We start from the raw sequence: 27778 nt of genomic DNA, 5'->3' as shown, positions 1-27778 counted from the left end.
TATTGAACTGTTTGGCTTTTAAATTTCACAATCCTATCGTCCAAAATACTCTAAATTCGCGAAAATCCGTAAAATATTCCCATAAAAACAAATCACAATTCACTTTCACTTTAGAAACTGCCAGACTGGCCAAATACCAAAAATGGAATGACGTTTACTTTTCAATTTATTTTATTAATCTAACTGATCAGGGTCACTTAGAAATTAAATTTTTATTAAATTATTTAATTATAATTGTTTCTGGCGAAAGCAACTTCATACCAATATTTGTTGATAAGGTAACAAAGCACATCACTGTTAAATTATCAACATTTTATATAAATATTTCTATTTTTCAACTACTCCAACTACTCCAATTACTCCACAGAGAATCAAACGAATTCGTTAATTAAACTATACTCTGGGGATAACTTGATTAGATCATGATGAAATTAAAGTCCCTAGATGAATATCTAGTCATCATGATCTAATCAAGTTCAAGTCCACAAATGACGCGACAAATGTTTTCCCTCCTTAATAAAGTTTACTCCAGCCTAAACAACCATCATTCTACAGCAACAATTTTCTGTGATTTTTCTAAGGCGTTCGATTGTGTAAGTCATAAGATCCTAATTAATAAACTGCAGCACTATGGGTTCAGGGGATCATCTCTCGAATGGTTTAAGTCGTATCTGAGCAACAGAAGTCAACTTGTGAGGGTGGATACCACGTTGTCTTCTAGCAAGCCAATAGAATGTGGAGTACCACAAGGCTCAGTACTAGGCCCTATTTTGTTTCTTCTTTTTATTAACGACATTGCTAACATAAACATCAGTGGCAAAATATGTCTTTTTGCGGACGACACTAGCTTCACTTGGAGCAACAAGGACATCGCGGCACTTCATAGGATTATATCAAATGACTTAATCACCATTAAATCTTGGTGCGATTCGAACCTCCTGAGTCTCAACATTTCTAAAACTAAGGCTTTGTCGTATAAAAACTCGTTGCAGCCTTTTGTACTTGACAACACCACCATTGACGTCGTAAAATCCGTAAAATTCTTAGGGCTTGTTGTGGACAATTCTCTGAAATGGGACATACATATCGAAGCTTTGTCGAAAAAATTGAGCTCTGCCTGTTTTGCATTAAGGTCTGTTTCTAAGGAGCTTAACTTGTCAGTGGCTAGAACTGTTTATTATGCACTTTTTGAGTCGCACCTCAGGTATGCCCTTCCATTCTGGGGTACGTGTTGTGCGGCTCAATTTGACCGCATTTTCAAGCTCCAGAAGAGAGCTGTTCGATATTCACTGGGACTAAACAGCAGAACTCATTGCCGGGGCTTTTTTAGAGAATTAAAAATATTGACTCTTCCTTCCTTATTTATATTTGAATCCGTTTGCCTAATACGTAAACATGTATCAGCTTCTCAAGAAAGGCCATCTCACACTTATCCACTCAGGAACGCGGAGCAAGATCTTTATCTACCTACCCCACGCTCAGAGTTAGTTAAAAGTTCAATATTATACAACTCGAAAAAAATGCACAATCACCTGCCATTTGAAATCAAATCCATAACATCATTTTTTTCATTTCGCAAAGCATTGAACTCTTATTTACTAGACAAGGCTTTCTACGCCGTAATGAATTATATTTGAATTGAAAATCGAATTTGATCTTGAAAACACTGGTCTAATGTTTGCTATTGCTATATTTACTAATGACATCGAAATTAATTTATTTAGAGGTCATTGATATTTTGCTATAAACTGGCTAAATATTTTTGAATATTATTTTAAATTTTTTGTTCTTTGACATTGTAAACATTTATAAATGTTTATTTTAACAATAAGACTGACAATATTATTTATGTAATGTTTTGTATTATCTTTTGTTTGTTTGTTTGTGTACCTTGTTTTTTTTTCTACTATGTTTGTTAGTTTACCTTTGTCTACAAATTGAAAAATTTTTTGACAATAAAGGCATTTATTTATTATCTGTATAAAACTACTGAGTGAAAAAATACACATTTCTCAAGGTAAAAATTACTACGACTAATGTTTCTCAATATATTTGGAATCTAAATATAATCAATAAATGTCATCATTACCAAAAATTGAACATGTTAACCAGATATTTATTAGACTGAAATTATAAATATGAAATGTTTTTGTTCCAAAAGTTCAACAGAAATTGTTTCATCATATTTTTCTTGAAAGTATAATTTTTAAAAATGACATGTATTGATAACTTACATTCCAACAATATCTTAAGAACGGTTAGTCGTAACGATCTTTACCAAGATACCTTTTTTACGTACAATAAGGCAAAAAGATAAGGCAAGAAGAGAAAAAAATTTGAACATAACCAACAATTCGTATTTATAGTGGTTTACAGTAATTTTGTTAAATTATACGAATACTCTTACCTAGACCGTTATTCAGAAGCTACAAATTTATCGATGAAAATGTGCGTGAAAATTTACTTTCTAGCAGACAACCAGAGGATATTGTTTCACTGGTACAGCATCAAGTTTATTATAATGATTTTAATTTTCAACATGTTACATAAAATCATATAAATGAATTAAGTTTGTACTTAGCTTTTTACAAATTATTTTATATGGTTTTTTGCTTAAAATATCCCAGCATCAAATATATAAATCTAAATTTAACATAGGAAACCCATTTACTGAATACATGTTAAACTTTTATATCTAAACGACGGTGAGTCTTAACTTATTGATGGCACTTTTTAAAGAATAAGAAGCAACCGAAAATCCCTCGGTTGCAAAGGGACAACAGAGTAGACTTCCCAAGAGACACAGACTGGACAGCGAATAGTGGAGTTTTGTTTTAAGAGTCCTCAGGATATAACTTTAATCTTTTTTGACGTGCAGGTATCTGACACGTCCATAATGGTAGGCATTTAAAATGAAACACGTCGAGTTATTTCTATATTTGCGGGTAAAAAATATCATAAAAATACACTTATATACTCTCCGGTAAAACAATTCTATACTATAAATCGTAAAAAATAAAAAAAAACTAACATTTTTCCGAACAACCAAATTCAATCACTAACTATGTTTTGAAGCGGAGAATCGATTGCAAAAGTCATTAACTACGATTTCTCGTTATTTATGTTTTATTTTAATACCGAATAGTTACTAACTATAACATCTTTATGCAATGCAATTCATTTTTAGACTCGGAGGTAATAAAAAGTAAGTTAGTGACTTTTGGCAGCAATGGGACGAAATATTATTATATATGGTATTTTTATGCTTTCATTTGTATCTAATTGCCTGTATCTAATTTTTGCTTACATTTTGAGAAAAACTTGATTTTTTCTCGTTTTTTTCTTGTAAATTTAATCTACTACCTATGTTGCCATATTATGACATTTAAAAAAAATTAATTTTTAATATAAATTAATAGTTATATTATATTTATATTATGTTTAAATTAATAGTTAATCGTAGAGAATATTTTTAATTATAGAAAAATATTAATTAGTAAAAAATGATATAAAAAATTACTTGAGGGTTGCGGCCTCCTTTCCACACGTTGGACCAGCAAACATGGTACTGGTACAATCACAAATAAACCGGTTCCATCCTTCCAAACAGGTTCCTCCGTTTAAGCAAGGCTGAGATGGACACTGCTGAGGCTGCGTGTGGCACAATGTCCTTATTGAACCTGAAATAAAAAATTACTTATATTACATTATGTTTTTGTAAATATATGTTTCACATTTTAAAAACTAACTTTACTTCTTTATATAAATTTTAATCATATTTAAATCTAGAATGCCACTCTATCTAAAGAAGCAAACATTCGACCAATGTGTACTACCAGTCATGACCTATGTATGCGAGACCTGGATACTTATCATAGGGAAACTGCAGGTCGTACAACGCTCAATGGAATGAAATATGCTGGGAATAACTAAGAGAGACCGTAAAAGAATAGAGTGTATACACCAAAAGACCCAGGTAATAGGTGTCATGCACAGTAGGTGAGTCAAATTCCTCAAATGATAATGGGCAGGACACCTGGTAAGAAGAATAGACAACAGATGGACCATAAAAATTACAGCATGGTATCCACGAAGAATTAAGAGACCTAGAAGACCTATTTAAAAGACCTAAGACAATTTATTATGCTCTAAGACCTAGAATGATATTAGGAAATTACCAGGGATAACTTGGGCCCACATAGCCAACAATAGACAACAATGGACTCAGCTACAAAGAGAGTAACTAAATATGCGAGGGAGGCTACACCATAATTAGAAGTGGTTGAATAAGCTGAAAGTGATGATGAACTTTTAATATATAGAGAAAACAAGATAGGTTGACGTCCTCACAGACGTCCAACTGATTTTTTCTTCAAAAAACTTATTAATAAAAAAAAAAATAACAATTTATAGTAAGCACTTATTACTTAAAAGGCTCATCCCACATAACGAATTCTTTTTCTGTCATTTATTTCTTTCTATTATCTGGTTTCTTTTCAAAAGAAATAAACGCCATTTTCACAAAGATATATTATCCGCGCATTACTTTTTGTTCCTTTAATGTTATATTTCGAACTGTGACAGACATTTATCTTAACAATATAACTTGAGTGGATTATATTCAAGGTCGCTTTTTTGATATGTGATATTTTTAATATTGTTTTATCCATTTGAAAACGTGTCTGTGAGTTGTATGATTACTGCTGAACATATTGATAATTAAATTGTTTATTTGTTTTATCAAGAATATGTGTGATAATATCAATAGTTTAAAGTTTATATTTTTTTATAGAATTTGTCGATCATTCTTGTAAGAGTTCTTATAAACTAATAATAACGTTCTTACAAAATATACAGTATGTCCCCGGGTTGCCTTTACAAAAGGAAACTTTTTTATTGTTGAAATTTTGCTTGTTCTAAAATGGTTAATCTCGTTAATACTTTTCCAAATTATCATACCGTTTTAAAGAAAATAAAAAAAAACAGGACAATATAGTTCAATTTTTTAAAAAGTCCAGAAAATCAAAAGGCGTTTCTATGGTAATATCATTTAGATTTCATTCTCTGATAGATAGTTATTATTAATTTTCATTAACGTAATATTTTTTGACTGTTAGTTGTTAAAGTATCACATTTTCCGTAGAAATGAACTAAATAAATTTTGTACTTTTTTAACATTTTAAAACAGCAAAAGATATGATCTTAAGCTTCATTCAGAACTTCGCAATTAGTGGAATAAATTAGTGGTTTCAATTAGCGTAGAAGTTTGCTCCTTTAATTTGAATGTAACCATTCAGACGTTAAAATTAGAGGTAGTCATTTTCAATTATTAGAAAAAGTTAACAAACTTTAACTTTTCCACTAATTATATTTCAAAATTTGCGAGAAATGTCATTTTGGCCTTTGATTATCATCCATCAAAATAAATTGTGGTTAGAAATCAAAAGTTGATTGTTTTATAAGCTAAAGATTAGGCTCTCTCTATGGATACAACTCATGGTACAAAGAATACAAGGTATGATATTGCGCAGGTTGGTCGCTACGTCACAGGTGATAACAGGCGCTATTGGTCAGCACGCTCCGCGCGCCAGTTCAAATCGTCAAGATATTGTAATAAACCTGTTTTTTTGTTTATATACCGTCATTGAATTATCGCTAAGCAAGTTACTGTGGAGCAGTGCGTAAGGAGTCGGGCTAGGAAGCGAGAGACCGGAGTTCGAATCTCGGCGGGGACATAACTTTTTTTATTTAATTTTTTGTATTCTGTTGTATTCTATAGTTTATTTTTGTAGTATAAAAAAAGAACTATTTATTCTGTTATTTTTTAATCTCCGGTATTAATACAAATTGATTGTTGGTACAATACCTCATTTAATATAAAATAATATTCTACTTTTTGAAATGTATCGGGCCTTAATTGTACCTAAAAGTAATATATTTTTACAGTGATATACCATATTGTAAACTATTTAATATTTCAGTCACTTAAAAAGTTATTTTGCATTGAATAATTGCCTACCATTAAAGGAAATTTGAGCTATAATCCTTGATGGGCATATTCTGAGTATGCAAATACTTCATCTACATTTTGGGTTTCGTTCAACCGATTTATTCTCAAAACCTGAAACATCTACATATAAAAAGAAGCACAGGTCACTAATTATAATAAACTTCACCCTTGGAATTACTTCTATCACAATTACAATACATTCATCTGCATTGGCATTTTCTACTTTTTCGATGGGAAATAATCAACTTCCCAACATTTTTTAAATAATGTAACAATTCCTCTTGTGGTTACTTTTCCATAGATATCCTCATGTCTGTCCTCATGTGAATTCAGAGACAATGAACATGAAAATTATTTACCATAAACATCGCAAACTAAAAACCTAATAAACAATTTTATACCGAATATAGAAATAAATTTAGTATTCTTACCTATTATCGTCCAAATCCATGTTAATAGATAATTAATATTTTGGATTTTTGTCTTTTATTTTTAAATATATTTTTGGAACTGCTGGTTTTAGTAATCATTAAATTAAACGAACTAAAAAGTCTTAAAAATAAACAATTCTTAACCATAACCCCAAAAAATATAAAAAATGCAGATCTCCTGTCAACTTTCTTTATTTTTGATTTATTCCTTATTTTCCTAGTGACGTCAGAGTTGGTATGCGCGAACTGAAGGAAATTGGAGCCGCTATCAATCATACCTTGTTTTCTTTGTACCATGGATACAACTCAGCATTAATTAAAATTCTTTTAATAATAATCCGCCAAAAAATGAAATTGAAATGATATTACCATAGAAACACATTTTGATGACACCGTTTGGAATATATCACCGATAGGAAAAAAATAGTCCCCGTCCAGATTAACTTTTGCAGCAAAAACGAGACGTTAACTTAAAATACTTTACGTTTACTTTTACATTATTTTTTTGTAAAAAAACACATAAAAATAGAAAACATATTAGAGCTTTTACTGAAAGCTAAAATATAAGAGAAAATACTTAATGCAGAGTTTATATATTAAGACAGATATGAGTTTTCTAAAGCTAAATTTGCGTAGGTTGGATAGATATGGCTTCTGAGACGTCTAAAAGTTAATAATGCCACGAGAAAAAGCCGAGATCAAAAGTCAAGAGTTTTTATTGCGAACGATTAAGTCAAGAACTTTCGTCGGAAAGTTAAATTTCATGAAGAAATTATGCACAAAAAAATTCAAGCATAGGTTGAGAGAAAAATCGGGGGAGCTATTTGTTATACTCTGCTAAAAATAACCTAGCAAGACAAAGAGTTTTAGTAAATGAGAGAACACTCAAAATAATATTAGAAATGTTAATTTTACACTATTATAATTATTAATAAATTAATAAATATCAATAATTGTAACAACTGGTTCTTAAATACAATAACATTCAATCGCATACTAGTAAATATAAGAGTACATTTCTATTACATGGTTTTTACAGGGTGTTCCAATATTCCGGGGACATAGAACTACTACGTATTTTTGGAATTATAATAAGTTCATTGGACACAATTTATCTCTATATATTAATGCTTCGTTTGTCCGCTAGAGAGCATCAAACTTTAAAAAATAAACACAATTTTTTCAGACATTTTAAGAACGTTATCCTAATTTGAATGAGATTTTGGGTGTATATGTTTTGCTAAACGTCTTTGTATTATTTACTACATTTTTTTGGTTTTTGTAAAAAATACCACCGCGCACACTTTTTGAGAAAAAAAATTCGAAGCTGACTTTTAAAAATGTCCATAAAATCAAAAAAATGAAAAATAAACGAAATAATATACATGTACTGATTTCTTTCGAAAATCGACAACTATGAAACTATGATCCCTTCCCCGACACAAACGGTACATTGTGAGACAGGAAATTGTAGAGAAAAACAAGTCATATAACATAAGATACAACATTTTAATGAACAGTGCTTTCCATAAAATCAATAAAATGGAAAATATACAAAATAATATACATGTACTGATTTCTTTCGAAAATCGACAACTATGAAACTATGATACCTTCCCCGACACAAACGGTACATTGTTAGACAGGAAATTGTAGCGAGAAACAAGCCCTATAACATAGGATACAACATTTTAATGAACAGTGCTTTCCATAAAATCAATAAAATGAAAAATATACGAAATAATATACATGTACTGATTTCTTTCGAAAATCGACAACTATGAAACTATGATACCTTCCCCGACACAAACGGTACATTGTGAGACAGGAAATTATAGAGAGAAACAAGCCGTATAACATAGGATACAACATTTTAATGAACAGTGCTTTCCATAAAATCAATAAAATGAAAAATATGCGAAATAATATACATGAACTGATTTCTTTCGAAAATCGACAACTATGAAACTATGAACCCTTCCCGGACACAAACGGTACATTGTCAGACAGGAAATTGTAGCGAGAAACAAGCCCTATAACATAGGATACAACATTTTAATGAACAGCGCTTTCCATAAAATCAATAAAATGAAAAATATACGAAATAATATACAAGTACTGATTTCTTTCGAAAATCGACAACTATGAAACTATGATACCTTCCCCGACACAAATGGTACATTGTCAGACAGGAAATTGTAGCGAGAAACAAGCCCTATAACATAGGATACAACATTTTAATGAACAGTGCTTTCCATAAAATCAATAAAATGAAAAATATACGAAATAATATACATGTACTGATTTCTTTCGAAAATCGACAACTATGAAACTATGAACCCTTCCCGGACACGAACGGTACATTGTGAGACAGAAAATTGTAGAGAGAAACAAGCCCTATAACATAGGATACAACATTTTAATGAACAGTGCTTTCCATAAAATCAATAAAATGGAAAATATACGAAATAAAATACATGTACTGATTTCTTTCGAAAATCGACAACTATGAAACTATGAACCCTTCCCGGACACGAACGGTACATTGTGAGACAGAAAATTGTAGAGAGAAATAAGCCCTATAACATAGGATACAACATTTTAATGAACAGTGCTTTCCATAAAATCAATAAAATGGAAAATATACGAAATAAAATACATGTACTGATTTCTTTCGAAAATCGACAACTATGAAACTATGAACCCTTCCCGGACACAAACGGTACATTGTGAGACAGGAAATTATAGAGAGAAACAAGCCGTATAACATAGGATACAACATTTTAATGAACAGTGCTTTCCACAAAATCAATAAAATGAAAAATATGCGAAATAATATACATGTACTGATTTCTTTCGAAAATCGACAACTATGAAACTATGATCCCTTCCCCGACACAAACGGCACATTGTGAGGCAGGAAACTGTAGAGAGAAACAAGCCCTATAACATAGGATACAGCATTTTAATGAACAGTGCTTTCCATAAAATGTGGCGTTTTTTTAGAAGAGAGAAAAAATGTAGTAAATACAAGAGGGATCATGTTACGAAAAAAAAATCGGTCGCTGGTTGAGTTGGAAAATATTTATACTAAAAAATATGTAGGGGTGGGGGTAGTTTTCACCCTCCCCGTACTTTGTGAAAGTTGAATGTTAAATCCCTTAGCAAAACACAGACACTCAAAATATCATTCATAACGGTTCTTAAAATGTGTGAAAAAATGTGTTTATTTTTTAAAAGTCGATGTCCTCTAGCGGACAAGCGAAGCACTTTTGTATAGAGGTAAATTGTGTTCAAAACGAACTTATTTTGATTTCAAAAATACGTAGTAGTTTAATGTCCACGTAATATTGGGACACCCTGTATATAATAGAACGTTATAATTTTGAAAACGACAGAAAAATCAATATCTCTCATTTAAACACAATCTTTTTTACATAAAGTCTTGATAATAATACGCAGATAACTAAATGAATACAAAAAAACGCACACAATTGGTTAAAGTTGAAATTTATTCTCGTTTCCAGTTATATTTTTCTTTATATTGTTGGAAAGAAAGTAATTTTAGAAAAGTTCCGCCTTTCAAACTAAATCAAGAATAATGCCGGTAATTTTTTATGTAGTCTCAGACGTTTAACTGTTATAAATGATGTAAACGCTTATTCTATTAAAGTTAGCTCGATTTGTTCTTTTGGTCACCTACATATATTTTTCACTTTATTTCCAGTTAGTTTAACAGCTGGATTAATGGAAAGAGATTTTACCACAAAATGAAGCTTTTAAATGGAAGCATTAAAATTGTTAGTAAGGTAATCATCTTACTAACCATTTTTATGTACCGGTACCCTATAAAGGGTACTTGGATATACTGAAAAAATACGTCATTTGCATTCAAAGAATATTTTTTACACTTTTATACAGGGTCCGGCAATAGTGCGTCAGGAATCTGTAGCTCGCCTAGAATAAAAAAAAACTTGGTAATTTTTAGCGATGGGAACTATCGAATGAATTAGACTATCGAATGGTTACTGAATGAATGATTTCAACTATCGAATGGTTTTATTCGAATAAAATCATTCATTCATTTGTATACTAAAGCATATGTGACAACCTCGCCTTGCGACTAAATGGTTATCGTTGCGCCACGAGCCACGAGTATCGAATGCTTTTGATAAATGAAATTTAGTATTCGTTTGATTTTTGTGTGCGTCAGTGCATTATTCATATTCTTCCAAATTTTTATAACTTCGCCTTGTAAATACTATGCTATTTTTGCGTTTATTAAAATATTTAAAATACTAAAATAGTAGTTTTTTTTAATTGACGATTGTGTGGGAAGTAGTCAAAATTTTTCCGAAAAGTTGTGAGATTTTCCGTAGTCCGATCTTTCAATTATTTAATTTTATATGGTATATTATGGTTAGCTTAGATTGCATTTTTTAATGGGAAATTTTGAGAAGTAGCAATTTTTAAGAGAGATGAGATAAGCTTACAATTAATTTTAAAAATACATATTTGTATTTTAGATGTTTTAATAATATGAATTAGTTGAACTTAATAATCATATTTAAGTAATGTGGTTAAGTAAATGGTTATCGAACTCAAATTTTGGGGTGAGAAAATTAAATTGAAAGTTTTACACGCGCCAATTTAAAAAAAAGTTAACAATATTTGTATTTTGTTTATGCTAATTCTTTTACATGTAGTTTTTGGCGAAGAAATATTTCATTTATTTTTTAAAGTAAATGCCAGTAAAAGTAAATATTATTTTTAAATAGTAATATAAAGTAATAAAATGTAATATAAATAATTTTGATTTCTAATTTTTTATTTATATTTTCCTTCCATTACACTGCATGCTTAGAAAATTAATAAATGTTTGTATTTCATGATTTTAAAATTTGTTGTTAATATAACAAATTAGTTCTGTAATTATTATTATTTAATAAACCAACGTTGCAACACACAAAAAATTTAGAGACTATATTATTTTTAAATAGTATCTAATATAAATAATTTTGACATCTAATTTGTTGTTTATATTTTGCTACTACTTAAAAAAATGTTTATATTATTAAATTATTTTAAATTTTGTTGTTAATAGGTATATACAAATTACTACTGTTATTATTATTTATTAAACCAGTCTTTGCTTAAAAACATTAAAAATCATTTTCCTACATCCAAAATAAAAAGTATTATTGCAGTGTAACAACAGAATATTAATAAAAAAATGCAAAACATATAGACATACTATCCCTAACTAACTAATGCTAAAGAATAATATTCTTTGCTAATACAAACTAATACGAATATATGGAACAGCGCCCTTCATAATGTATTTTCTGTGTAAATACTAGCACCTCAATAAAAAAAATAATGTGTCCTTATCTTTATTTGACTCCGCAAAAAATCAAAGATGCCGACTTCTTTCATGGCATTGCCACCGACCGCTGTCGGGTTTCTAGGAAAGAAACCTACGTCGCCGGACGACAACTAAAATCCAGTTTATATTTTATTAAAATCGATCCTGACGAATAAAGGAATTTGATAAATGAATGAATTTTATAAATGAATGGTTTTTGCTGCCGAATTACTAGAATACAATATTTCAAGGCAGATGACGCATCTATTCGATAATTTTTATTCAAATAGTTTTCGACGAATGTTTTCTTACTAGCTATCGAATTATTCGAATGAATTGCAACTATCGAATGTTTCGATATTATTCATTCGATAGTTCCCACTAGTAATTTTGTTTAAGTGCAAAGCCCTTAGGCCTTAAAACTTAAGAAACTAAAAACCCGTTTTATAAAAAAATAAATAAAAAGAATAACTAACATTCCACGCACTAACTTCCCTACAGCTGTGGCACTTCGTTATATTACATTGTCTACCAACAAATAATTTAAAAGTTAAACTTTACCAGACGGGAGACTGGAAATTTAAAATTTACCGTTCAATTTAGCGGTTCAAACTTTCCGTATCAGATCGTAAAATTTTTATTCCAATATTCCATTACAAGTTGTACCTTTCAGAAAAAGGGTTGGTAACTTTTTTTGGCGTATATGAAATTAATTTTTCGTACAGAAGGTTTGGTTAATACGAAAGAATATACTTACGATACACTGGCAAATTTTGCTAATTATTATCAATAAATCAAAAATCAGTTAGTTAGCAAAAAAAATTAGTAAAGGTGAATCATAATTTAAAATATTGTGATAAACATTTTTTGAAGGGTACAGGGGAAAAACGGTCTAAGTCAAATTTTATGATTTTGAGATAAAGCAATTTTAAAGTTCAAAACGCTGCAAAAAATACAATATTTCAATTTAAAAAATTCGTCCTTTACCCATATGTTCCCTAATTATCTCGGGTCTTTGAGTCATAATGTTTTCGCTTTTAGAAAAAAAATTGATAGAAAAATCAAAATTTTATTGGTAAATGGTCATGACTTAGCCCGTTTTTTCCCTGAGTTTATAACACTTTTGTATTTTAAAGTATTTTATTTATACACTCAATAAACAGATTTATGCCTACATAAATAATATAGAGAAACAGAACAAAAACTAGAAAATAGTATTTGTTATTCTGACATTGATCCGATCATCTAAAATGGAAAATTAATGTTTTGATTTATTATAAACTATGCACTAGTGAGATAAAATACTCCTGAGCTTCCTTTCCACAAAACTTTTTTGTCAAACTCTGCAAATTGGCAAATTTTTCCGCCGAAATTGGTATTGTCAAACTAACAGTAGATGAGCAGTTTACTAAGTAGGATATTTCAGGAAGAAGAAATTCGCCGTTTCTTTCCAAATTTTTGAGAACGGTTTTTCTATCCATCACAACTGCAGAGGTCCATGTCCCGTTATATGTGTCTCTATACTTGATTAACCTAGGGTGTTCTTTTGAAACTTCAATTAAAACGATTAAAATGGCGACCAGAACGCTATCGAATAGGCGCGTAAAAACACGACTTAACACGTTTTTGCTCGGTACCGCACGGACTTGTCACGTACGGGATATTTTTCTTGCTTAATATCTTCTGACTTATCGCGTTGTTGCCGTGGAAGCTCTCTTTAGAACAGATTTTAACATATTTTCTATCAGATGACATCAATATCTCAATTTCGCTAAAAATTGACTTAACCCGTTTTCCCCCTGTACCCTTCAATTTGTTCTGAGCTAGTAATACTAAATATTAATTGTAATTTAGACAAAAAGTAGCACTTCTTCCATAGTCTTTGAAATTATTAAAAAATCGAGAAAAAACTACTTAATAATTATGTATACACATTTGTACGTATGGTATTTATAGTCTGCCCAACGTGACAGTTATGTCATTATAATTTACAGGCAAATTATTTTTTCTGTCATTTTTTGGATGTGATCTGTCGAAATCTTCTCTGACTTGTTGGACAGGCTTTAGTCTTGAAGTTAAAGATTGTATTGCGATTAACAATGATTGAAACAATTAGTTATTCTTTTTTTGCTTGAAATTCGAATATTGTTCGTTTGTTATGACTACCGTTGTATAAACAAACTTAAAATTATAATACTATGATTATTTTTTTGACGATATTTAAATTCGTCCTTCATAACAATGTGGGACTAATCAAAACAAAATGAGAAATAAATAGATTTAACCTGAAGGTTTTCTAATATAATTATTATGGAATAAGTATATTAAAAATATAGGTTTATGTTATGGTGCGTATTCATTATCCGAACGAACGAACGAACGAATGTTCGCTAGTGGTATGGACGGGGACCGCACGAGAAGACCGGACGCGAACGCCTTTGATGTACCGACTCGAAACGGATGGTCGAGCGAACGAACGAACGAACGGCCGCATGCGTTCGTTCGGATAATGAATACGCACCTTTACGTGTTTGTAACAGATTTTGATAATAAAACGCATATTAAGTTATCATAAACTAGTTTTATCCCCAAAATGTTTGTTAGTAGGTATACAATATAAAATAAAATACATTTAAAATGAATAGTAAAAAGGTCTAAAAGGTATAAAAATATTTTTTTATAAATTTATAAGGCAAAATAAACCCTTATAACCCAATATAACTTTTTTGCCATTATAAATCTATAAAAATATGCCCATATTGTCCCATCTTCGTTTGTTACTTCTTGGTTAACAGTATTTTGAAAACGTCCAACTATAAGTTTCTGATATTTTAATAAATTTCTGATATTTTATAAAACGGTGCTCAAAATTGCGATTCTGAATTAATTAAAAGTTACTTCGACATCTACGTTCAATTTCTAATCTTTTAAAGTTTTAAATGCCTAGATGAAAATAGGCTATGCCTATGTATATAAGTATTCTTTTTCCATGTTGAGCACTGTAGTTTTTAGCATTAAAATAACGTAAATTTATAAGAAGAAAAAGAAAAGCAAAAAAATTAACGTCAATGTATTGACATCTTCTTCTTAAGGTGCCGTGCAGATTCCTGTGTAGGCGTTCATTTTTTTCTTCCTCATCAGATGGTTCTATTAACTGGAGCGACTTGGAGTGCTTGAAAGTCCTGTATGCCTGTCCAATGATAAATATTTCTCAGCCAGGATAGCTTACTTCGACCTATTCCCCTTTTGCCCCCCTCTATTTTACCCTGGAGAATCAAACGCTAAAAGTGATGGAGTTCTCCACGTAGTATGTGTCCCAAATAGGCTATTTTCCTCTTCTTGATGATTTCGAAGAGTTCACGTTCTTCTAGACCAGCTCTTCTGAGAATGTCTTCATTCCTCACACGGTCGACCCAGGGCACTCTTAGCATTCGTCGTAGGGTCCACATTTCGAAGGCTTCAATTCGGTTTATTGTTGCTACCTTCAGTGTCCATGCTTCCACACCACATAACAAAACAGACCAGACATAGCACTTCACCATTCTGTATCTAAAGCCGAAGTTCAAGTTCCTATCTGTGAGAAATCTTCGCAGTCTCCGAAAAGTAGATCTTGCTTGTTCGATCCTGCATTTGATCTCCTGGTCTATGTATTGACATAATTTCCTAAAATCGGTACATCAATACCAAACACTCACCCTAGAATCTTCTAACAAATTATTGCCAACTCTGCTCTCATTTGCTCCATATATTATGTACCGTATAATAAAACAACGGCGTCAGCGATGGCTATGAAATGGAGATCGCTGTCATTTTATATGTAAAATTATATGGGGAATGTCATCGACGTTCATTTTCAAGCCAACGGGACGCCGTTTTTTTCTATTATACGGTATAAGTCATAGTAACATTCCACAAATTGTCAAATTTCAAAACTAGAAATACATTCCTGTTGACCTCAGGTATACAATATTATAAAATAGCATGTGTTTTGTAAAGTAGTATAACCAAATATTTTACGCCGGTAAAAAAGAACACAAATACTTATTTAGAAAGTATTCTAATTAGAAAACTCTCGGAAAATATATCTCACATTTTCCGGAAAAATTTACCAAATTTATCTTTTTCTTTATTTGCCCGAAAAGCCACAGTATTTAAATTTGTTTTCCTCGCTTTCGAGAAAGTTTTTCGGAAAAACTTTTGACAAGTTTAATGTGTTTAGTATTAAAACTACCGCAAAATCCTTTGTCCTTTAGTAAACTGGAACGTAAATAATATTTTATGCAACACCGAGTGCAACACTGGAAAAATTGGATTAAGATATCAAACGGAAACTTGTTATTTAATTATTATAATTAGTTCATAATATTTACTAGAGATTTTCTTGGTTTATTACAAGAGGAAAAACTTTTTTATTATTGACATGTTGAGAAAAATGCATTATTCATATATTATATCACGAGACCTATAAATTTAATCGATTAAACTATTCAAATATATGTTGCGCGTGATTTTGCTTGGAAAATAGTTGAATGCACAATAATTTAATAAAATTATTGTGCATATTATTCTAAAATTATTGTGCGTGAAACTATTTTCTAAAAAGTAAAATCATGGAAAAAATTATTTGGGTAGTTTAATCAATTAAATTTATAGGTTGAGTGATATACGGCTAGATTATTTCCTGAATGACTTAGAAATGAAGCGAATGACTTAGGATGAGGCAAATAACTTAAGAATTTTATTAACTATAAAATTTAACGTTTTCGGACAACCTTTTTTTTACAAACATGTAGCGTTTTTTATAAACATTACCACTGCGAACGGCAGCTTTTCGTTGGTAGAGCAGTCGTGGATAAGGTATTTCACTGGAAAGAACTAATTAACAATAATAACTAGAAATTATAAATATTGGGCGCCAGGCATGAACAGAGAAAGAAAACAGAGTTGTTTATTACTTAAAACTAGTGACTATATTCATTCATGATGTTCTTTGCTGGTACATGACATTGTAAAGTTCTAGTAAATATATAGTGGTTAAATGTCAAAGAAAGTGGTGTTAAGAGTTGTACTAAATATCTATGAAAACAATTATGATAAAATACAAGACATGTAAAGTTTAAGAGAATGTATCAAATGTAGTATTACTTTAATTAATTTGATATATTTTATATGATGTTAAATCGAAGATGTTGCAACCTGTAGATTCTAGAATCTATGTCTGGTTATTCATCTGTTAATATAGCGTAATAATAATATCTATAGAAAGTAATACTATTACCAGGCGTAATGTAATGAAACCTAAAATCTAAATCATATTGTAACAACTAAATCGACATAAATGTTCTTAATAATCTAACCACTAAATATAGTCTGTACGATATTATTTAAAATGTGCGTTAAGTTAAGACTGAAAATCGACTGAAAACCAGAACCTAAATCTACACTTAGCTGTTCTTGAGGCAATCCTGTTTCAAAGAGTAGCAGCGTGAGGTGGGCTCATATCTTCGCATATCTTCTAAAAACATGCGTTCATTATCTCACTTAAAAAAATTCTCAGACAGTCTCTTCTTCCACAATTACGTAAAACTATACAGAAAAATTTATCATAAGACTATAAGAGCCGCTAAGGACCTTTATTATAATAGGAGAATAGTCAATTCTGGTAATGTTGCTAAAGAAACATGGTCTATTGTGAATGAGTTGAGAAACAAAGCTTCTTCGTCTAGCAATATCTCTACCTCACCTAAGAACCTTAACGATTACTTTGTAAATGTAGAGAAAAACTTAACTAATACCATATGTCCTCCTTATGATCCACTTTCTTATCTCTCTAATGATATTGTAAACTTATACAGTTTCTTTTTTTCGCCCGTAGTTTTAGAAGAGCTTCGCAGTACAATTAATACCATCAAAAATAAATCCTCTTGTGGGACCGACGGGCTAACTTTAAAAATGTTTTCGAATCTGCCAGAAAGCACTCTGAATCACCTAACGACTTTAATAAACATGTCATTCCAAAATGGTATTTTTCCAAAATGTCTTAAGACGGCAATAATCATTCCTCTGCATAAAGGAGGAGACTTAAAAAGATGAAGCTTCTAACTATCGCACAATTGCACTCCTTCCAATGCTATCTAAGATCATAGAAAGGTTGGTTAAAAGAAGGCTGGTATCTTTTCTGTTTAAGTACAAAATACTTACTGAATATCAATTTGGATTTCTAAGCAACAAGTCCACAAATAACGCTATGTTTTCCCTCCTTAATAAAGTTTACTCCAGCCTAAACAACCATCATTCTACAGCAACAATTTTCTGTGATTTTTCTAAGGCGTTCGATTGTGTAAATCATAAGATCTTAATTAATAAACTGCAGCACTATGGGTTCAGGGGATCATCTCTCGAATGGTTTAAGTCGTATCTGAGCAACAGAAGTCAACTTGTGAGGGTGGATACCACGTTGTCTTCTAGCAAGCCAATAGAATGTGGAGTACCACAAGGCTCAGTACTAGGCCCTATTCTGTTTTTTCTTTTTATTAACTACATTGCTAACATAAACATCAGTGGCAAAATATGTCTTTTGCGGACGACACTAGCTTCAATGGAGCAACAAGGACATCACGGCACTTCATAGGATTGTATCAAATGACTTAATCACCATTAAATCTTGGTGCGATTCGAACCTCCTGAGTCTCAACATTTCTAAAACTAAAGCTTTGTCGTATAAAAACTCGTTGCAGCCTTTTGTACTTAACAACACCACCATTGACGTCGTCAAATCTGTAAAATTCTTAGGGCTTGTTGTGGACAATTCTCTGAAATGGGACATACTATCGAAGCTTTGTCGAAAACATTGAGCTCTGCCTGTTTTGCATTAAGGTCTGTTTCTAAGGAGCTTAACTTGTCAGTGGCTATAACTGTTTATTATGCACTTTTTGAGTCGCACCTCAGGTATGCCCTTCCATTCTGGGTTACGTGTTGTGCGACTCAGTTTGACCGCATTTTCAGGCTCCAGAAGAGAGCTGTTCGATATTCACTGGGACTAAACAGCAGAACTCATTGCCGGGACTTTTTTAAAAAATTAAAAATATTGACTCTTCCTTCCTTATTTATATTTGAATCTGTTTGCCTAATACGTAAACATGTATCAGCTTCTCAAGAAAGGCCATCTCACACTTATCCACTCAGGAACGCGGGGCAAGATCTTTATCTACCTACCCCACGCTCAGAGTTAGTTAAAAGTTCAATATTATACAACTCGAAAAAAATGCATAATCACCTGCCATTTGACATCAAATCCATAACATCATTTTTTTCATTTCGCAAAGCATTGAACTCTTATTTACTAGACAAGGCTTTCTACGCCGTAAATGAATTATATTTTGAAAATCAAATTTGATCTTGTAAACACTGGTCTAATGTTTGCTATTGCTATATTTACTAATGACATCGAAATGAATTTATTTAGAGGTCATTGATATTTTACTATAAACTAGCTAAATATTTTTGAATATTATTTTTATTTTTTTATTCTTTGACATTATAAACATTTATAAATGTTTATTTTAACAATAAGACTGACAATATTATTTGTACAATGTTTTGTATTATCTTTTGTTTGTTTGTTTGTGTACCTTGTTTTTTTACTTTGTTTGTTAGTTTACCTTTGTCTACAAATTGAAAAAATTTTTGACAATAAAGGCATTTATTTATTTATTTATCTCTGTACTGTCTGTCGGCGATTCTTTTGGCCAAAACAATACAAGGGGCCAGAATGAGGACACCATGAATCAATACAGCCGTAGCTACTGACTAGGCTTAGATATGAGAGCAAAGCAGCATGGGGCTTACGCTGTATCCATACTGTGGCAATATGGGGACACTACCCGTACCTTGGAACACTACTAGGACCTAGGATAATGTCCGTAACCTGGACCATAACATTGGACCATAACCTTGGACACAGTCCGTCCATAAGATAACGGTACAGGGGAACACTACCCGTACCTTGGATACTACTAGGACCTTGGATAATGCCCGTACCTTGTAAATAGTCCGTCCATAAGACCCTCGAAATACTTCCGACGGCTCAATAATAAACAAAGAAACTGTCCTTTCTTCCATGTAACCTTCTGGAGGACAAAAGCAAAAGTACACCAACGTGTCAGCAAAATACAAATACGAGTTAAGGTGGGTCAATCCAAAACTCTACCATGTTGCTTCGAAATGGCAGCTCATTCAGATTTTGCAGCAAGATTTAAATTATTACCATTTCTAAAAGCCGGGTGAACAAAAGTGAGGTTAAACGCGGAGAGCCCCTAACCTTGGAGCGATGTTGACAGCGCCTCCACAGAGCAGTGAAACGATAACAGGGTTGGCGACTAGGGAACGTAAAAATTACGCCAAGCGTGCCAAATAAATTATCAGGCCTGAACGATACGGAATCCGGTGATGATACGCCAGACATCATATGAATCATATAGAAAAAATACATGTAACGAACTAAAAACGTTACAAACAATTCATTTTCACTACACCTGTAAATAAAATTTCAGGACGTTTCAAAATGACGTCTCGTAAGTAATGTTTGTGCTTCTGCTACCTTGGTTAAGCATCCCAACAATGCATTGAGGACCGTTTCGCATTTCAACATATCAAATTCTGACGTATTTTTCTCCACTTATTTGTTCAAAATAATATCGAATAAGGGGTTTTCACCGATTAAAATCGTTATTAAGTCATACATATGAGTCGTAAATCAAAGTTTTTAAATGAACTGTTGCCAAAATCTCTCAGAAATAGTGATAAACGACAACAAGAAAACCCAAAAGGGAGCCGAAAAAATAATCGCGGTTAAAATGGTTTTGGGATTTAATCACTTATCTAAACAAAATTTATTCGAAAAATTAGATTAGCTGATTGGTCCATTTCACGACGAGGGAAAGAATCATTATAATTTTTGCTCGTTCTGAAATGGTTAATCCCGTTTTTTTGAACTCCCTGTATATGGAATAACGGTTCTTAAAATATCTGAAAAATGTGTTTATTTTTTTAAAGTTTGATGCTCTCTACTGGACAAACGAAGCACTCTTTCGCATAGAAGTTAATTTTGTCCAATGAACTTATTGTGATTCTAAAAATACGTAGTAGTTCTATGTCCACAGAATAGTAGGAACCCTGTATATTATAAATCAAAATTTAAATTAAAATTACCTACTTTCTAAGATTTTTACAACTCACATAAAAGTGTTAAAACATTTAGAATAATTGTTGTACCCTTTTGTCTATAATTAAAACAAAGAGAGGTAGGTTCGTACATAATAAAAATTAATATATGTATAATACTTTACACTTTTACTGAATTCAAAATATACTAAGAATATGTGTTGAGATTACATATACATACACGCTGTCGATTCGATTTGCATACAGAATACAATGCGTTCGGCCGCTAGCGGATAGCTACTTGAATATGCAGATGCATTTGTTTTCGATAGCTAAATCCGATCGTCATGGCTATCGCGATCGCGTATACATATTCGACGTTTTAGCGTTTATCATTCGATTGCACGAATCTTCGTTGCAATAACAGTAGATAATATACAGGGTGTTCCTTAATGAAGTTCTACTATTTAAAAGGGACCAAAGGGGTGATTACTGGACCAATAAGAAATAAAAAATCGTATTATAAATGTGTATCCTAAAAATCTTAACTTTTGAGATACAGGGTCTTAAACTTTTCTAAAATAAATTATTATCGGCTTAATACCTACTTAGATTAACCAACATTTAACAAAAATAAGACACTAAATTAAAATACCGCATGATCCAAAAAAACGTAGTCCAGTTGGCCTGAAAATGACGATCGAGGACATTCCCTATATAATTTTACATTTCATTATTTATTATTTCATAGCCATCGCTGACGCCGTTTTTTTTTCGATAATATTCAGTACTATATTTTGTATGGTAATCACAAAACAATTTCCGATGCACGTGATCAACTTTGAGTGACAAGCGATGGCGACAGCGCTACCAGATTGTGATGGATTTATGAGATGAATCATAATTTAAAATTGACAAACAATATGTTTACTATATCATTTTTTAAAGAGTTTTACGTTTTATTTTTAATTTAATAATTAATATTTTAGTAACTAATTGATTTATTCGTATTATAGGTTATTTTACTTATTACATATTGGCAAAATCTAGTCCATTATGAAGATTATTCTAAGCGTTATTATGGGTTATTTATTTATTTATTGATGTACATCTTACAACGCCATAAGAGGTAATAACAAGTAAGAGGGTTATTTTAATGCACAAACTAATAATCACAGAATTTAATAAAAACTAACTATGAAAGTGGTAGAATGTGCGTGCTTATCAATCAAACTTACTTCTCTGACTGCAGTCAAGTGTAAAAAACGACCGTTATTGTCACGTTCTCGTTCAAAATGTTTATCAGGGAAGCTACAAGCTCTTTGGTTCGACCATAGACTTAAAATAAAATATAAACTGAGCATCTCATTCATAAATAGCTGGAACATGCGGTCAGACAATATCTTGTTATTGTTGTGTTATTGTTTTAGGTTATAACGAGTGCGACACGAGCGATAGATAGGTTGTCTCTGTCGTAACGGTCGTTCCCTGACGACTCTGCCGAGAAACACAACACTGTCTTTCGTTTCTCAAGTACACCTGAACTCTCCGTCTCATAGCCGGGTAATTTTTTTATTTTAATGAAGCTATAATTAAATTAAAAATATATCGTATTTAAACTTTTTTATATTTTATTAAGATTTAGGACAGGTTTTTTAAATAAAAGTTTAGAAAAAACGTCTTAGAGTCCAAAAAGGATAAAAATAATAAAATACACGTTAGAGAAGAAATTTTATAATCGAAATTATGTAATTTTTGAAATTAATAATAAATTATTAATTTTAGTCAAACATTTACAACCCCTAATATTAATCAAAACAGGATCTATTCCACAGATATAATAGAATCGGCGACAGGAGAGAAAAAAAAATATGATTGTTGTAATTTTTTTCTGGTTAAGTGATGTCTTATGTAAATTAGAGAAAACATAAATCTGTTCCATTAAAGCAAGGAAGATGATAGGAAGTGGATAAAATGAAAACTACATTTATTTAACTCGGTACTGTCTTTATTATACCGGGTGCGTCCCAAAAGTGGCTCATCCCCATAATTTTTTTATATTTTCAAATAAAAAAACAAGATTTAGCATGTTAGTATATGACATAAATTAGGATTGATTGACGCATTCAATTGTTTTTGGTCACTTCTTGTTTCACCGGAAATGACTATAACTTTTAATTTTTAAACGGCACCCTCGGTATATTTCTACTTTATTCGATAGAAAATGACACTCTGAATAATGACATATAATATGTTAACTTTTGACATTTTCGCATATGGTTTAATTGTAATTGTAACACGCGGTTCATAACGACAATTTGACTCGAAATGCCAAGTGTGTGGTATCAATATATTCATAAAAAAATGCTTTTTCCAAATATGCTAATGAGTCACCCTTGTTCCATTTGAAAAAATTGACATATGTATGATTAAAAATACGATTTGTACATCTTTTAACCGGCCTAGACAAGACACGAAACCTATTAGACGATCAAAACTATTTTTCCAAGGCTCCTTGATTAAAACTTAGTGTTTTTAACAACACCATGGCACTCTGGATTGAAATTTAAAATAGGATATGTTTTTAAGCGACAATGTCAAAAGTTGACATATGATATGTCATTCTATTCAGAGTGTCATTTTTTATCGAATAAAGTAGCAATATACCGAGGGTGCCTTTAAAAATCAAAAGATGTAATCATTTCGGTGAAACAGGAAGAGACCAAAAACAATTGAATACGTCAATAAATCCTAATTTATGTCATATACCTACTAACATACAAATCTGTTTTTTTATCTGAAAAAATAAAAAAGTTATAGGGGTGAGCCACTTTTGAGACGACCCGGTATATTAAAAAATATTGTTTCATAATGTAATATCATTTTAAAATTCTTGTATGTTATTTTAGATTCTGAATATAATTTTAGAATAAACCGGAATATATTTTTAATAAAAACATTATTAATTATTAACAGGGTTATAATTATGATTTTGTTACAATGTAAGTAAGTAAATAATGTAATGTAAGAGAGAAAAAATTCAGATTTTACATTTTACTAAAATATTATCTAAATAAGCGCCTTTCTACAACAACGCCACTGACTCCCAATGGGTAAATTGAGAGTTGCCTACTGGTCAAAAGTCGTTTCAAGACTTAAATGGATTATTTAAGTCAAATTTCTTGCAAATTTGGCACTGGCGAACCATATTTTATAGTTCTTGAACAGAAAAAGTCGATAAAATAAACACTTAATGACTACACGCTAAGAAAATGCGTTAATACAGCCGGGGAGATAGCGGCAACAAAGCTTTACCGCACACGTGCGACGCGTACTACAAGGTAATAAATGAATGAATAGGCTCGCTCGCCTCTAATCGGTGTTGTCATATTGTAAAGAACTTATCCTTATTAAACAGTATCCCACTTATAATTTAGGAGTATAAGGACCATTTAAGACATCTATGGAATATTAAAACCTACTTTATTAAACTGTAGTATTAATATCTCAATATATGTGTATAACAAGAAAAAAATATTGATAATATTAAAGACGTGACAACATAGGCTGAATAAGGAAGGCTCGGTCGACTGTACCCAGAAGTAAACATGTGTACAAAAAAGGTTGTTTGTCCGCGTTGAGGTGTAAATAGTGTAGTCTATATTTTATTTTAAGTCTATGGGTTCGACTGTTTAGATGCTTCGGCATATTTTGAACACACAATTTTAAGATAAAGTTTTGCGATTACATTATCTTTAGACCCTAGCTATTTTCCATACACAATATCAATTGGCAACACAAAAAAATCTTATTCTACTATAAATATAAATAATAAATAAATAAATGCCTTTATTGTCAAAAAATTTTTACAATTTGTAGGCAAAGGTAAACTAAACAAACAAAGTAAACAAACAAGGTACACAAACAAACAAACAAAAGATAATACAAAACATTATACAAATAACATTGTCAGTCTTATTGTTTAAAATTAACATTTATAAATGTTTACAATGTCAAAAAATAAAAAAATAAAAATAATATTCAAAAAGATTTAGTTAGTTTATAGTAAATATCAATGACCTCTAAATAAATTTATTTCGATGTCATTTGTAAATGTAGCAATAACAAACATTAGACCAGTGTTTACAAGATCAAATTCTATTATCAAAATATAAGTCATTTACAGCGTAGTAAGCCTTGTCTAGTAAATAAGAGTTCAATGCTTTGCGAAATGAAGAAAATGATGTTATGGATTTGATTTCAAATGGCACATGATTGTGCATTTTTTTCGAGTTGTATAATATTGAACTTTTAACTAACTCTGAGCATGGGGTAGGTAGATAAAGATCTTGCTCCGCGTTCCTGAGTGGATAAGTGTGAGATGGCCTTTATTGAGAAGCTGATACATGCTTACGTATTAGGCAAACGGATTCAAATATAAATAAGGAAGGAAGAGTTAATATTTTTAATTTTTTAAAAAAGTCCTGACAATGAGTTCTGCTGTTATACTTTAGTTCTTAGATGGCTGTTATAACCCATCAATAAAAGTTGGCAATGCTGCATCAAACATTTTTTTTTTAAATGACACGGAATCGATCACATAACAAGGCACATTTTCCGATGTAAAAATTACATTTTAACTTGGCCTATATGAAGGGGAAAACATGAATTATAAATTGCGTAACGGCAAGTTTTCTATGACATCAATCGTTTTCTGTTCTGTATTAGCAAACGACCGTTTAAGAGACAAAAAAATAGTTCTATAATATTACTGGCAAAACAATATTTTTTAAGGTTTTTATTGATGAAATTTACCTGATATTTCATTGTTTATTCATTGTAGTAATCATGTTGATTTAAAAGCACTTTCTTAAAGTGGAAAGCAAAATTAAATTAAAAGCAAGTTCTTAAAAGGATTTATTAAAATGTCTATAAACAATATAAACATTATATAATTCAAAAATACTTCCACGATTCATTTTATAAATGCATCTAAAATTAATTTAGTATGAAGATTTTACTAGATCGCAATGTATTAAAATAAAGAAAGCTTTGAAAATTATAAAACCTTTTCTTGTAAATAATTCATCGCTATAAAATGTGCATCCAAACTTCTTTAAAAGAAAATGTTCAAGCTCTTAGATACAATTTTATTTAGCAAGTTTAACTTGTTTGCATATTTTAATTTGCAGGAAAATGGGACACTCAGTACAGAAAACTAGAGAAGGAACTAACAGACAGAGACTAAACAATGTGTAGAAAATTAATAACATCAACGTGAGACGAGATGTAAGTGATACATCCGATTATCGATGGATCAGGTGGGTTTTGCAACCTGAGGCCTCATACATATATATGTATACAACAGACTGACAAAGGATAAACAACGAGGTATACAATTGGAATAAGAACAAAAAAAAAAGAAAGAATATATTATACATTTGTCGAACCCATGGAGATTAGAGTGATGGCAAGTGAGTAAGAGAGATAAAGCAAATGTAGAACGCAATACAATAGATTATTTAAAACACGCAGTTAATACTAAATTTCCTTGCTTTAGTGAGGCTAAAATCAAAAAAGAATTTCTTTTGTCCCCAGATTAGATAGCATTTTCAAGATTCTTTTGGGGGCTTGCGATTCCTTTTTGCAGTCTAGTGTTATTGTATCCATCAGCTACTTATAATATAAATTCATCAAAGAAATAAAACTCTTACCTGAATCCTGCTCTCTGGCAAAACCGGCCACGTCGACCGGTTCATTATTCATGACGAGGTCCTTGAAACATCCGACGAAGCCTTGTTGCAACACCGCAGTCCAGAGTCCGGCCGGAACCATGATTTCGGAAAAGGGCGGACCCAAGCCGCCGATGTACAGGTTGCTTTCTAGCTCCAGCGTTGCCGATCCTTCTGGGAAAAAGTGGAAACAACGGGTTAACATGTTTTCGGGGAAAATAAATTAAGGTGGATAGAGAATGGTGTTTTGGTATTGGTTAAAACGAATATATTGTAGCGGGTATTCCGCTAAGAATAGCTCTCAGCTGTAATTCGGAAAGTGTTAACTGTAGAGCCTGTGTAAAAAAAATATACTAGGGGCTGTCAAAGGTTAGTCTTGGGTCGAGATTTCCGCATGTAAGAAGAGTACAATACGTTTATAATGTACTGAACAAAAAGAGAACAGTAACAGGTTGCCAAACGTATGAAATAAACCGAGGAACTGTGCACATTTCTAAGAGACATGAAAGGGGATATAGCAGATTTGTCGTAGTCGACCGGTCAACCCAATGAGTACCTCTGTCAGTACTTAAAATTCTAGGGAGAGGTCTACATCATGCGTTCAGCTTCACGATTTAATTACGTCTCGTGACACTTTATTTGTTTATTTATTAACGTTGTAATTTTCTCTAAAGCTTGAAAATTTCTAAGTGCAAGTTAGAAGCACTTACATTTTTGGTAAAAAAATGTGGAATTGAGATGGCGTTCGAGAGTGGTCGCGCTATTAGAATTTTGAATTCAAAAATCGATATCTCGAAATCTATTAGAAACAATTGATTGTAGTTTTTTCCAAACCTTTCTTAATATTTCTGCTATATTTTCTTCGCAGACAGTATGTGAAAATCTTTATAAATAAAAAAGTTACACGATTGCTGAAAATTGATATGCACTAAATGTAAATGGATAGGTTGTTTAAATTTTTTGAATGGAAAAAACAACCTTATCGAATTTTTCTTATTTAAGCATATTGTAAAAAATCCAATTTTTTTAGACTAAAGCTTAAAAATTTATATCTAATAATACCAATGCCCTAACAATA

At 31.3% G+C, this 27778-nt stretch overlaps 1 protein-coding gene across 1 annotated transcript in view; it reads right to left on the bottom strand.

Moving 5' to 3' along the window:
• Positions 1-27778, bottom strand: part of LOC115878476 (neurexin-3) — a 350620-nt gene that overhangs the window by 19260 nt on the left and 303582 nt on the right. The window contains exons 11-12 of the mRNA XM_030894994.1: positions 26683-26874; positions 3521-3680 (exon numbers count right to left, since the gene is read on the bottom strand). Coding sequence (XP_030750854.1) covers positions 3521-3680; positions 26683-26874 — 352 coding nt within the window. The remainder of the gene's footprint in view (positions 1-3520; positions 3681-26682; positions 26875-27778) is intronic.

This window comes from Sitophilus oryzae, unplaced genomic scaffold (assembly GCF_002938485.1).
Source record: "Sitophilus oryzae breed Bouriz unplaced genomic scaffold, Soryzae_2.0 scaffold_1514_pilon_pilon, whole genome shotgun sequence".
NCBI classification, from domain to species: domain Eukaryota; kingdom Metazoa; phylum Arthropoda; class Insecta; order Coleoptera; family Curculionidae; genus Sitophilus; species Sitophilus oryzae.
Note: the sequence above shows the minus strand (reverse complement) of the source record. Positions and strands in the feature narration are given on the sequence as shown.